The sequence below is a fragment of the Acomys minous genome (assembly GCF_964271855.1).
Source record: "Acomys minous genome assembly, chromosome: 16".
Taxonomy (NCBI): Eukaryota; Metazoa; Chordata; class Mammalia; order Rodentia; family Muridae; genus Acomys; species Acomys minous.
Window position 1 is genome coordinate 66,715,203 of NC_140498.1, and position 14,602 is coordinate 66,729,804.

The 14,602-nt window shown below is 53.5% G+C and overlaps 1 protein-coding gene across 2 annotated transcripts in view; it reads right to left on the bottom strand.

Moving 5' to 3' along the window:
• The window catches only part of FOXK1 (forkhead box K1), a 67,782-nt gene extending 54,552 nt beyond the window's left edge, over nt 1-13,230 (bottom strand). The window contains exon 1 of one of the 2 annotated variants that reach the window (XM_084763909.1): nt 12,650-13,230. In XM_084763909.1, coding sequence (XP_084620035.1) covers nt 12,650-13,200 — 551 coding nt within the window. In that variant the 5' untranslated portion in view covers nt 13,201-13,230. The remainder of the gene's footprint in view (nt 1-12,649) is intronic. The other variant, XM_084763908.1, reaches the window with a different exon arrangement.
• Between the last annotated feature and the right edge of the window lie 1,372 nt (nt 13,231-14,602).

The following is a 14,602-nucleotide window of genomic DNA, read 5'->3' on the forward strand; positions in this document are numbered from 1 at the left end:
CACTTTGAAGACAGATAAAGAGGCTCATGAGTTCAAGGCCAGCCTGGTCTACACAGAGAGACACTACCTAAAAACCAAACATGCAAACAACAGCTTGTTAGGTGAACCGAAGGCTGACAGGGACAGGCCGACTCACAATCTTACTATATCCCCAAGGACAGGGAAGAGATGCTGAGGACCTGGACCCAAATGGAATTAAGATATTCAGGATGAGCAGCGACACCACTGCAAACAAACAAACAAGCAAGCAAACAAAAACAAAAACAAACCAACTCCTGGCTAGACAGATGGTTCAGTGGGTAAAGTGACTGCTGTGCAAATGTGAGGACCTGAGTTTGAATCCCCAGAACTCACATAAAGCCAGAAACGGACAGAAGGCACCTTTAATTCGAGAGCCCCTTTGAGGAGATGAGAGACTGAGACAGAAGAATCCTCACGCTGAAGAAAACCTCTGCTGTGATGCGGACAAACTGAGGCAGTGGCTGCGCTCCAGAGCCGAGGGACCTGCAGCCCTGAAGGACGCTGGGGAGCAGCCTGCACCTGAGGCTGCTGGAGTACAAAAGAAAAGCTGAACAGAAAGAAAAAAAACAAAAACAAAAAACAAGCGAAAACACAAAAAACGAAAACAAATAAACAGAAAAGCCTTACTGTAGCTCAGTGCAGTTGGAGGAGGTCCTAGACTCCCCGCGGCATCCCTGGCTAGCCAAGCTAAGGGCAGGTGAGCCGCAGGGAGATGCGGCCACTCCGTGATTAGAGAGAAAAATGCCAGGGAAAGAGAAAGTGAGTACGGGGACCAAAGCAGGGAGCCAGCCTTTCTCCGCTGATGTGGCTGAAACCCGAGGCGCCTGGATGTTCCTGGGTATTCACGGGGAAGGGTGTTTGCTTCCAGAGTCTGTCAGCCACTCTTAATTCCGGAGCAGGAAGGCCCTACCTGTGAGGCAGGCAGGATCTGTGCACTTCCCAGGGACCAGGGACCTAGGGAGTGGGGGAGTGGGTGGGAGACCCCCCTCATCTCTTGCAGGGTACCCTTTTCTGCAAACCTGGGCCAAAGTGGCTTCCAGCCTCACTCCTGCTTCTTCTTCATCAGCTCCCAAGAGCCGCCAGCCTCTCAATCACTGCCTTCTAGCCAAGGCCAATTGGTAACACAAGGAGGCTCCTCATGTGTCACACGGCCATTGCCAGTCACATGGTGGAGGTGGCGCTCCTGAGCGGTCCCAGCACTCTGTGTGGCCTCTCAGTCTGGTCTACCCAACTCCCAGGACCTGGAGGCAACTGTAAGTGCTCTCACAGCCACCACTTGAGCCCACACAGGCCCCTCACTCTGGCTGACTTCGGGTGTCAACTAGCCACAAGCTAGAGGCCCCAGAGAGGAAGGAGTCGAGTTGAGGAAAAGCTTCCATGAGATCCAGCTGTGAGGCATTTTCTTTTCTCTATCAGTGAACAACGGGGAAGGGCCCAACCCATGGTGGGAGGTGTCATCTCTGAGCCTGTGGGCCTGGGTTCTATAAGAAAGCAGGGGAAGCAAGCCAGTAAGCAGCATCCCTCCATGGCCTCTGCATCAGCTCCTGCCTCCAGGGTCCTGCCCTGTTCGAGTTCCTGTCCTGACTTCCTCCAAGGATGGACTATGATCTGGAAGTGTAAGCTGAATAAACCCCTTTTCTCCCCCGACTTGCTTTTATGTCAGGGTGTTTCCTACAGTGTAGGCTACACACAGCTCCAGCTTAGCCACAGGGAAGTCAGTGCCGCAGACTAAATAAAGCACCTTTTCTATGGTAAGTACATACTCCACCACTGAGCCACATCCTCAGCCCCCAGGTTAGGCTCAACTTTATAATAAGTTTGAGGCCAGCTCAGGCAACAGGAGACCCTGCCTCAGAAAGAACAGCAAAACCTAGGCTGGATCAAAGAGCTATTAAGATCAACATTAAAAAAAAAAAAATCGCTGGGTAAGGTGGCACACGCCTTTAATCCTAGCACTCAGGAGGCAGAGGCAGGCGGATCACTGTGAGTTCCAGGCCAGCCTGGTCTGCAAAGTGAGTTCAGGACAGCCAAGGCTACAAAGAGAAACCCTGTCTCGAAAACCAAGCCAACCAAACAAACAAAACATGACTTATTGGCCACATGGAGACTAAGTTTATATAGGGAACCTAAGAGTAAAATAGTCTTTTCTTTTACTCAGCTAGATGTACAGACCTGATGAGGTCTGCATGACTCAGTCCAGGTTTTCTCTCACGGCCAGTGTATAAAATCACAAGACGTGGCTCAGGGCCTGCACTGCAGTGAGCCCTGAAGAGGCCACTTGTCAAGTCCTGGTGAGAGAGAAAGGCCTGGAGATGGGTGTGACTCTCTGGTAAGTCACCTGAATGCTCCTCTGGTTTCCAGCTACAGTGCTTTGGGGCCAAATTTTTCTCAGGCCCTTCAGCCAAAATAACATAACGCAGCAGGCTGAGGGCAGAAGCAGCTGTCAGTCTAGCTGGCTTGTTATGTTAGACACTCAAGAGGCTGACAATAACCTGAAGTAATAATCTGGGTTGTTGAGGTGGCTCGCCAGGTTAAAATAAAAAAGATGCTTACCTTGCAAGCCTCCTGACCTGAGTTCTATTGCCAGAAGCCAGTGTGAAAGGAGAAAAGTGATGCTGGAAACTATTCTCTGACCTCCACACATGTGTTGTGGCATGTACCCTACACACACACACACACACACACACACACACACACCCATACGCGAACATACACATGTACAATAGTAATAAAAAATAAATTAAAAGCACATCTCATTCTTAACTGCTGGTTCTGCTGAGACAGGCTCTTCTATGGAGCCCAGGCTGGACCACAATTCAAGATCCTCTTCCTTCAACTAGCCAGGCGATGAAGCAACCGCCATGTCCCACCACATCTGGCCAAATACAGGTTTAGGGTTTGGCCAGGGATGGGGCGGGTGTGCCCTAGAAAAGGTCTTCTGGTTTGTGGGTTGTTTTGTCTGAGACAAGGTCTCGAGTAGCTTGTGTCAGCATCCAACTTGCTATGTAGTCAGGGGTGGTGTCCTCCTATCTCCACCTCTCCAGAGCTGGGATTACAGGGCCCTGCCACTCTGTCCAGCTCCCTGCTCCCTCAAGTGCTTCCCCCCTCACCCCCTTCTCTCTCCCTTCCTTGGCCCCCAACCTCAATTAACCAGCAACATTTAACCAGGAAGCTAGAAACTTGGGAGAAATGATGCTCTGAAAACTGACTACAGAAATCTCCAAACCAGGGCCCATCTCCAGGAAATCAAAGTAAAAGCATTTTTTTTCTATAATCCTCTCATTTTAATATGAAATGCTTTAAATGTAGGGTAATTATGGAAATGAGGCATGGCTGCAATTTGAGTTGTCATTAATTTAGCAAGTTTATCCCCTGATATCGTGAGATGCTAAAGCAGCAAACGGCAAGTCACCCGGCCAAGCTCCTGCACTTTCATCTCTGCTTTGTAAAGCGTAGCCAGGTCTCCGCTCCCACCCCCCACCCCCCCACCCCCCGCCCCACATCCCCTATGATGTCTCTGCTCTGCGTGCTCTACATCAGCTCAAAAAGGCTTCCCTATGCTCAGTGCAAACTCAAGAGCATAGTTCATGAGCAACATCTTTTCTATGGGCTGATGGTCAAATTACATATTGTCTAATTACTATGTATGTTATGTAGATAGACAGACAGATATGAACGGCTGGCTGTGGTGGTGCGCATCTGCGATCCCAGCAGCTAGGAGATGGGTGGACCAGCTCAAAGTTATCCTCTATTACACAGGAAACTGAAGGCAGCCTGGGCCCCGTGAGACCCCATTTTATCAAAAGAAAGCTCATAAAAATCTGTCCCTCAGGCAATAGCCCCCAAGCACAGAATCATTGTGCCCGCTCCCAGTTTACTGCATCCCTACAAACTGTCTTGTTTGTTTTGTTGGAGAAAGGGTCTCCTGTAGCCTTAGCTGGCCATGAGCTCGCCATGTAGCCAAGGCTGGCCGTGAGCTTCTGATTCTGCCTCCACGCACGAGTTGCTGGGATCACAGGTGTGCGCCACAACCCGGCTTTATGCAATCCTGGGAGGGAACGTCCGGGCGAGCACTACCGCTGACAGAGCTGCAGCCCCAGGCCCCCACAGACTTTGTAACCAGACCACAGTCTGGCAGAAGTGACGGGCCTGACACACAGCAGCAGGTGCCTCCCAACAAACAGGAGGAAGCCTTTCCCTGGAAGGGGGCTGTATTTCAGCGCTGACCCCAGAATCGCCCAGGCAACGCTCTCCCTCCCCACTTCCCAGCATGCTACACTCCAGCCCTCCTCCTCTGAACCCAAACCCCACCACACCTCACCCCTGTCCTCAGATCTCTCACTTGGCTCTTCCTCTGCTCCGAGGCCCCAGGACCCCGGTGACTGTCCCCTTTCCCTATTATCTGGATTCTGTTGTCCTCCCAGTGATGAGAGACAGACTCTCCCAGTCACCTTCCTTCCGTGTTACATGTTACGTCACGTAGCCTCCACTCAGGTACTGCGTAAACAAAACCCCGGTCCCCACACTGCCCAGCTTTGATGCCGAGAGACGGTCTGATCTGACATCCACTCTTACAGCGTCGGGCAATATGAAGCTGCGCACCAACACCCTGACCAACCTGCCGCCACCCAGCAGCTCCCTGGGGAGTGTGTGAGAGAGAGAGAGAGAGTGTGTGTGTGTGTGTGAGTGTATGTGAGTTCATGTTCAAATGCACAGTGCGTGCATGCGTAGGTCAGAAGACAGCCTCCTGTATCATTCCTCAGAAGCTCTCCACCTTGCATTTGGAAGCAAGGTCTGTCACTGAACCTGGTGCTCACCAAGTAGGCTAGGCCATTTGATGGGGGTGGGGGGGGGGCGCACAGGGACAGTCCTTTTCCAACTCCCCAGCATGGGGATTATAAGCATGTGCCGCCAAGCCTGGCTTTTATGCAAGGGTTCTGGGGATCAGACTCAGGTCCACATGCCTGTTCGGCTTTATTGGCTGAGCTATACCGCCCGCCCCCCACACCCCTTTCTTCTGGCTAGCCCCGAACTCACCATATGATTCCCTTACGTTGCCCTCAAATTCCTGATCCTCCTGCCTCCACCTCCACGAGCTGTGCCGGGGCGACAGGCGTGTGGCACCCTGTTAGCAGCAGCTCTTCACAGTCACTGCCTGAGCTTTCACGGCTTATTTGGCTAACAGCGTCAGGGAGCCGAGGGACGGAGGGCTTTTGCCTCAGGGAGGCATTCCTGCTCCCTGAGGACCTTACAGATCAAGCGATTAGACTCGCACCCTGATAAAACAACATAGCCGACTGTCACGGCCACTCCGCTACCCAGGGAACTGCTTTAGACCTAGGGAAAAGATACATAACAGCGCTTTGCTGTTTCTAGCCGACAAGTAGCCAGTTAGTAGTTAGTCACTGAGCAACTAGTTAGTGGCTGGACGCCATGTTAAAATCCATTTGAAAAATGCCTGACTTTATGAAGACAGATGGTTCCTCTGACTCCAGGGCTGGTCAGAGCATTCCTCTTCTCCTGGAGTCCCCTCACCCACTCTGGTCCCCTACCCCCTCCCCATCACACACACACACACACACACACACACACACACACGCACGCACAAAAGCACGCACGCACAAAAGCACGCACTGTGCATTTAAACATGTTTGCAACGTGCACACAGAATCTAATCTGATAAAAAAGAAGAAGAAAAAAGGCAGTTTTGTCTCTTGATAGCTGTATCAAACACCAGTAATAGGTAGTTCTGACCAAAGAGAAAAGATAAAGATCAAACTGAAATTTGATCCAATCTCTGGGCCCAACACCCTTTTGCAGGTATGATAAGGGAAGGTCTGCTGTGTCTCTAGAATTCAATCTGAAGAGGAGCTGTGGGACAAATGACCCTGGTCCTTTGATGCTTCGCTCAGCAAGCGAGCACATGAGACAGGAGCCTGTGGATAGAGAGACAGAAGACACACACCCTTCGGGACTTGGGAGGAGGCTCAGTGGGGACACTGCTGACTGCGTGAGCAGGAGGACCTGACTGAAAGAAAGAAAGGGAAAAGGCATACAACTCCACCGAGGAATGACACCCAAAGTTGATCTCTGTCCCGAAGTTGATCTCTGTCCCGCACGCTACTCCTGCACATCTGCACATAAGCACACAGACACATGCATAGAAGAGATAAAGACAGACAGACAGAGAGCCCAGGCCCAGCCCGTATTTAGACTTTGATTCTAGTAAATCCAGAGTGAGAAATCAGAATGGCATGAGGCAGTGGGGCTCTGAGTGGGTGCTGTTGACGGAGCTTACTCTGACTTAGGTGTCCCTCCTGTTTTTTTGAAAGGCTCCTTATCTTTCACAGGGCAACGCGATACCTGTGATTTGCTTCTAGAGGAAGCGTAACTGGGGAGGAAGATACAGGGTGGCCGTCAGACAGCAACTGTGGATGCTGAGTGCTGGGCGCCTGGATGCTCAGTACTCTAGTGTTTTTGTTTTTACTTTGTTTCTTCAGTGCTGGGAATCAAGCCTGACCCCTTACTGAGCTGAGGCAGGGGGCTCTAGGCAAGCGCTCTGCTGTGGCAGCAAATGCATCTTTCAAGTTCAACAATCAATTCCAAAGGAAATGACAAAAGGAAACATAAAGATACCGTTACCAACATAGACACATGCACACTCGCATGCATGCATACACACTAAAGCCCACCCAAGGAGGAGGCTGAATCAAACTCGAGATACAAATACGACCTGCTGATGTGAGCCTGCCATCCCAGCTACTCTGCAAACAGGCAGGAAATTGAAAGTTCAAGGCATGCATGGACAACTTGTTAAGAACTATGTCTCAAAATAAAAAATGAAGAGGGATGGAGGGTGTGGCTCAGTGGTAGAGCCCCTGCCTAGAATCCCCCAGTGAGGGGCTGGAGTGTGGCTCAGTGGTAGAGCCCCTGCCTAGAATCCCCCAGTGAGGGGCTGGGGTGTGGCTCAGTGGTAGAGCCCCTGCCTAGAATCCCCCAGTGAGGGGCTGGGGTGTGGCTCAGTGGTAGAGCCCCTGCCTAGAATCCCCCAGTGAGGGGCTTGGGGTGTGGCTCAGTGGTAGAGCCCCTGCCTAGAATCCCCCAGTGAGGAGCTGGGGTGTGGCTCAAGGGTAGAGCCCCTGCCTAGAATCCCCCAGTGAGGGGCTGGGCTGTAGCTCAGTGGTAGAGTCCCTGCCTAGAATCCTCCAGTGAGGGGCTGGGCTGGGCTGTGGCTCAGTGGGTAGAGTCCCTGCCTAGAATCCCCCAGTGAGGGGCTGGGGTGTGGCTCAGTGGTAGAGCACCTGCCTAGAATCCCCCAGTGAGGGGCTGGGGTGTGGCTTAGTGGTAGAGCCCCTGCCTAGAATCCCCCAGTGAAGGGCTAGGGTGTGGCTCAGTGGTAGAGCCCCTGCCTAGAATCCCCCAGTGAGGGGCTGGAGTGTGGCTCAGTGGTAGAGCCCCTGCCTAGAATCCCCCAGTGAGGGGCTTGGGGTGTGGCTCAGTGGTAGAGCCCCTGCCTAGAATCCCCCAGTGAGGGGCTGGGCTGTGGCTCAGTGGTAGAGCATCTGCCTAGAATCCCCCAGTGAGGGGCTGGGGTGTGGCTCAGTGATAGAGCACCTGCCTAGAATCCCCCAGTGAGGGGCTTGGGTGTGGCTCGGTGGTAGAGCATTTGCCTAGAATCCCCCAGTGAGGGGCTGGGGTGTGGCTCAGTGGAGCATTTGCCTAGAATCCCCCAGTGAGGGGCTGGGGTGTGGCTCAGTGGAGCATTTGCCTAGAATCCCCCAGTGAGGGGCTAGGGTGTGGCTCAGTGGTAGAGCACTTATTTAGCATGCACAAAGCCCTAGGTTTGATTCCCAGTACCACAGAGGCACACTCTCTCTGCCTACATGCCTGGCAGTTCTGGGAGGTTCCCCACCCAAGGATCAAAAGCAATGTATCAAGACCAGCTGTGTCAGGAGATGGCCCCCTCCACCACATCAATAATTGAAAGTACTGAGGTTTGAAAAGATATACTTCTAGCAATAATCAAAGCTGAGTTCTGGTTTCCCTCCTGTGTGGGAGATGCCTAGAAGAGTGTGTGGTGTGTGCAAATGTCACCCATATGGCTGTCACTGTCACCTATCCTGAGGGTGGGGCAGAAGGCAGCTGAGGAGTGGAGCTGCTTTGGGAATCAGTGTGGGCGTCCACAGGGGACAAAACTGCCAAGCCTGGAGCTACTGGAGCTTGCTGAAGGCGGGCAATGGTTAAGTCAACGGAACTGTAATGCTAGGGTTGAATTTGCAGCTATGGTAATGCATCCCCAACACCTGGCCTTATAACTTCAAAAATTAGTGTCAAGACAGGCTAACAAAACAAGAGATAGGGGCACAGAAAAGGCTGCCACTATTTCCAAATGGCTAATGAGTTTTTCATTTCAAGATTAAAAACTGCTTGCTGTAGGTAGTTTATGGCATATGGGTCTAATAATTCAAATGTATATGAAAAAAATTTTTTAAAAAGATAAAAACTGAAAAACAAAAACAAAAAACGTGTGCCTCGGGGCTGAAGAGAGGGCTCTGCTGGTGCAGTGGGTGCCCACAAGCATGAGGACCTGACTTCAGCTCTCCAGCACCCAAGCACAAGCTGGGTGGGGTGTTGCACTCCAGTAATCCCAGGGCTTCAGAGGCCAAACGGTGTTCCAGGGCTTGCTCGCCAGCCAGTGTAGCCAAACCAGCAGGTCCCAGGTTCAGTAAGAGACCCTGTCTCACAAAACAGGATGGAGAGTGATAAAAGGATACTGGAAGTCACCCTCTGACCCTAACATCTGCACACATGCGCATGGACACTACCCCCCCCACACACAGTATACCTACAACTGCCTTGCTTTCTGAACTCACTTGACACGTTTAAGCACCACTCCAACCCAGAACTTACAGCATCCCGTCTTATCCACAAGACTGTTTCTTCCCCCCCCCCCACTAATTAATTATTTACTTTACATCCTGCTAGGAAGTTCCCCTCCCTCCTCTCCCCCGAGTCCCTTCCTCTCCCCTTCCCTCCCCTTGTGCCTCTCCCTTTCTTCTCAGAGGAGGGGAGACCTCCCATGGGTACCAACCCGCCTTGGCCAATCAAGCAGGACTAAGCGCATCTTCTTCTACGGAGGCTAGACAAGGCAGCCCAGTTAGGGGAAAGGGATCCAAAGGCAGGCAACAGAGTCAGAGACAGCCCAGGCTCCTGTTAGAGGTCCCACATGGGGACCAACCTGTACATGGTACATATGTGGGTGGAGCCTACACCCATCCCATGGATGCTCTCTGATTGGTGGTTCAAAGACTGTCTCTTTTAGAGCTCCCTTTGGTCAAAAACAGCAGGAGAGCCCCAGAACTGTTCAGCGGGGCTGTTGGCACGCTTTTCTGAAGTAGGACAGCCGTGACATCCACTGGCTGGGTTTCTCTGCACGCGTTGGTTATAACTGTTGACATGACTCATGCTCAGAAACACACCTAAAGTCAAATACACACAGCCAGCCTGGGGAGATGGGCTCAGCTGGTGCTCACCACACAAGCAGAAGACCTGAGTTCAATTCTTAGAATCACATTTAAAAAAAAAAAAAAAAGCTGTATGTGCTGGTAAGAGATCACAATTCCATCGCTGAGGAGAAAAGGAAGCCAGCCAATCTAGACTAGATGTCTAGTTTGGTGAAACACTATGTTCCAAAAAAGACATCCAAAGCTGACTTCCGGCCTCCACAGATGAATATACACTCAAGAGTAGCTCCCATGCGCGTGCGCGCGTGCACACACACACACACACACACACACACACACACACACACACACACGCACGCACGCGCACACAAATTCTGCACCCATCTAAAGGGCTGAGAGCCTCAATGATAAATCACTTCCCTGCCAGCTAAGCCACCATGCTCAGACACGCACCCGCTTGCTACACATGCCGGCTCCTGAGAGGCCGATTCCCAGGCACTGCACGCACCAACATCATTTCAAAATTACCAGCCTCGGCCCCTATTGGGTAGATGAGCAGGAACCCTGTGGAGTGAAACTTTGCCCACAGTGGAGAGAAGATCCTGTGTGAAAGGAAACCTTTTTTACTCAAAAGGCTGTGAGCAGGGCCAGGGAGACGGATCGGTGAGTAAGCGCGCTTGCTGCACAAGCGTGAGGTTGTGAGTTCGAATCCCCTGAGCCCGTGTAAAACAAAACAAAACAAAAAACCAGGCGTGGTTTCCTGATGCTGCAGCCCCAGTGTGGTGGGGGTGGAGACTGACTCACTAGACTCACTGTAGCTCCCTGGCTGCCAACCTAGCTCCAGGTTCGGGCTGAGATGCTTCCTCCGGGAATCAGGTGGAGACTGTGAGAGCAGGAAATCCACTGGCCTCTTCCTCTGGCTTCTGAATATGCACCCCCAATCCCAATGACACCGAGAGCTAGATTGGGGGGGGGGCCTGGGACGAGAACTCTACCAAGAGGACTGTGGGGTTGAGGTGTCTCTAGAACCTAAGTTTCAGAAAGAGGCCCGGGGAAGAAGAAAATAGTGATCATCGGTCAATTTCTCAGGCCAAGGAATGCATTTAATGACCCATTGACCTAACAACTGTCCCTCCAGGCAATCTGGCCTTTTCTCTTTTCTTTCTTTCTCTCTTTCTCCCTTTCTTTCTTTCTTTCTTTCTCTCTTTCAGTGATGGGGACTGAACCCAGAGCTCCGCATGAGCTAGCGAGAAGTGCTCTACCACCCAGCTGCATTCACAGCCCTTGTACGCTTTCAAAAAGACACAGCTTTCAGGTTTGGGAAATGAAGGTCAAATTCTCTATCACACCCCCCCTAGATAAGTCACTGCTAGGGTTCAAAGTTATGCCGTACGGAATCTGTAACATGTCCAGACCCCTGGCAAGGCAGACATACACACCAAATACACCAGACCTGAGAGTGACACCACCCCCCACCCCCCCACCCCCGCCCCAAGCAAAAACTCCACACTAAGGGCGCTTGTAAATAGAGACAGACACACCTGAGCACAAACCTGTCAAAGGAACGCTAGTGAGGGTTAGAAGCAGTTATCGAATAGAAAAAGAAACTGCTGGGAAGGAAGTGATTACCGTGGCCTTCTCCTAGTGCGTAAGATCTTAAAGGTCCTGGACCTCTAGGGTGACAGAGAACTGGGTTAATACAAGCTCGGAAGTGGGTGAGGTAGGCATGGTGTTCAAATGCCACAGGGTAGTGTGCCCTGGGAGCTGGGCCAAGCTAGGAACAGGCCTGTGTTTCCCACCATGCTCTGGGGATAAACTAAGGCATGGCACTTCCTGTCCTGCTACCACGTTGAAAGCCTCTGCCTGCCCCTCACCCCAGACACACCCTTAAAGCACAGAGGGCCCCTCAAACCCCAAGGCAGCTCCCTGGACCATACACCTCCCTGGGAACAGCCTCCCAGGTGGGGGGCGGGGGTGGGGGGGGTGGGACAACTCATCAGTTCTTGCAGGTCCAGGCCACAGGAGTGAATATTGGGGTCCGGATGTAAGAAGTCTGGGGCGTGAGTGTACGGGGGGGGGGGGAGGGCTGTTCAGACCAGCAAGGGTCAGAAGTGACCCTGGGGATTCTGGGCTGAGGGTGACAGGTGAGGAAAGAGTGGTATTCCGGCTGTGTGTGTGTGTGGGGGGGGGGGTCTCACTATGCCAGGGTTGGCCAGGAAAGGGAAGGGTCAGGGGGTCACCCAGAGAGTCCAGACTAGCAAAGATGGGGATCGCAGTGACGCAGTGAGGTGATGGTCTCAAGCCATCAGGACGGTCAGACATGACTTCTAGAAGCTTAGGCAGGGCGAGATAAGAGTTAGGGGTGGTCCTAGGGCTTTCGGATTAAGTAAAGTCTGGGGTAACTGCTTCTGGCTGGTAAGATAGGAGTCGGGAATGACCCCAGGTATTGAGGCCAGGTGGGATCGGGGTAACCTGGGTTCATGGACATCACAGACAACCAGCTCCAATGTGGGAGGGGTGGAAGCCACATGGGGTAGGGTAGGGAAGGGGGGGAGGGAGAAAGGAGGATTAGAATGGAACCCAGCGTTCAGGCCTGTCCAGGGTCGGGGTGATAGGGTTTCAGGCTGAGTGGGCCAATTAGTCAGGGATCAGGGCCCAGTGAGGTAGCAGGGGGTCAGGGGTAGCTGGGTCGTGATTAAGATCAGGTAACCACGGGGTCAGAGCCAGGTGAAGGTCGAGATCACCGGTAACTTAGGGATCCGGCTTAGCTGGGTGGACAAACGGGGTAGCCAGGGCGTCAGAGCGGGTGGGTTAGAGATCAGAGGAACCAGGGGTCATTGGTAGGTGGGGTCAAGACTGGGAGATGGCTGGGGAATCAGGGCGGAGTCGAGTGGAGATTGGCAGGGTCGAGATGGGGGAGGGAGTGTCCAGAGGCTAGGACCCGGCCGGACCGTGATGGGATTTGGAAGACGACCCACGGGGCCAGGCCAGGCGGAGTCGAGCTGAGGGGTGATCAGGGGGTTCAGGCTAGGCAGGGTCGAGATCAGAGGGTGACAAGGGGCCAGGCCTGGCGGGGTCGAGATCAGGAGGTGGCCGGAAGGGTCAGGCCAGGTCCAGAGAGAGATGACCCGGGGGTGGGGGGTGGGGGGTGGCGCCGTACTCACTGTTGGGGCAGCTGCAGGGCGGGCGCTCCACGCCTCTGGAAGGCCCCGTCCACGAAGACGCCGTTCTTGCCGAGGCAGCGAAGATAGAAGTGAGGCTCCTGGAAGCTGAGCTGCAGGTGGCGCCGGGAAATGAAGCTCGACAGGCCCATGCTCAGGTCCACCGAGCCCTGCGACGAGTTGCGGCCGATGGTGACGCTGGGCTGTCGCATCAAGAACTCGAACTCCCGACCCTCCAGGCGCGCCAGGGCTGGCCCGGGACTCTGGCGCACAGAGGCAGCGGCCGCGGCCACCAGGGCGGGCGCGGCGGCAGTGGCAGTGGCGGAGGTGGCGGCGGTGGCGGTGGTGGTGGTGGTGGCGGTGGCGGTGGTAGAGGGCACCGGCCCGGGGCCGGGCACAGCGGGCGGCCCGGGCGGAGGCTGCGCCGGCGGCGGCGGGGACGCGGTGGCCGGGAAGGCGGCGGCGGCCGCCGCGGCGCATAGCACCGGGCTGCAGGGAGCCGAGCGCAGCGCCAGCAGGGCGCGGGCGCCGCTGTCCTCGCCGACTTCGGCCATGTTCGCGCAGCTCCGAGCGGCTCCGGCGACGGCCGAGGCGGCGCGGGGCGGGGCGGGGCGGGGCGGCGCGCGCGGAAACCCGGGCTGGATCGCGGCGCGGCGCAGCGCGGAGTTGGAGCGCCACAGGACTTTCCCCCCCCACCTCGCGCTGCGCGCGCAGCTTCCACTTCGGGGCGGGCGGGTGAGGAAAGGCACTGAGCCCCAGTCCTCCAACCCCGAAGTACGCGCGGTAGTGCTTGATTCACCACCTCCTTAGGGGTGTTTTACTGGGGCTGCAGGTCAAAGTTGCCCAGAGATGCTTCCCATGGTCTCTGCTCCTCGCTGATCGCTTCTGCTCGGCTGTTCTTTTTGTGTTTTATGTTTTATTTTGCTTTAAAAAAATAATAATATTGCAAATTACATTTTATTCATTCATGTATTTACTTGTGGTTCTCCACCACCATACATGGTGTGTGTGTGTGTGTGTGTGTGTGTGTGTGTGTGTGTGTTTAGGTCAGAGAGGACAGCTTTCGGGTGTCTGTTCTCTCTTACACCGTGGGTTCTGAAGATGGAATTCGGGTCACCAAGTTCTGTGACAAGCACCTTTACTTACAGAACCATCTTGATGGTTACTGATTTTGTTGTTGTTGTCTCACGCCCACGCTGGGCTTAAATTAATGATCTTCCTGCTCTAGCCTCCCGAGTGCAGCTTTTAAGGTGTGTGCCACCAAGTCCAGCCCTTCCGTTTGTTGAGACAGGGTCTCATGGACCCCAATGGCCTTGAACTTGCTGTTTAGCCATGGCTGGCCTTGAATTTACGATTATCCTGCCTCTGCTTCCTAAATGCTGGAATTACAGACAAGAGCCACCATACTCAGCTTGCTTGCGTGGGCACTTGCTCTGTGTGTGTGTGTGTGTGTGTGTGTGTGTGTGTGTGTGTGTGTGGTTTTCTCTACATACATAGCACAGGTCAACTTGAAAGTTCCTCTTTCCTCAGTCTTTGAAATGCTAGTATCACAAGTATGTGCCACCGAGCCTAGCCCTTTAAATTAATTGATTGGGTTTTTTTGTTTGTTTGTTTTTAAGATGGGGGTCTCTTGCTATGTAGCTCAGACTGACTTCCAACTGATGACCCACCTGGTTCTGGCCCCCAAATTCCTGCTCGAGTCACAGGTGTGCACCACCCCACCTGGTTTCCCTTGTTACTTTCAAGGTTAAGAGCTCTGCTAGTTCCTAGGGACTGTAGACACCCTGGAGATGGACGGCAGTTGAAAACATTTAAATGGCACCATGGACAAATCCCTTGAGAACTTCAAAGTCCTGCGCTGGGATGCTAATTCAGTCAAGTCTTCCCCCAGGACCAAAGTGCTTGGGCTCTCGAGAGACTAGCATGGGCGCAGACACACACACACACACACACACA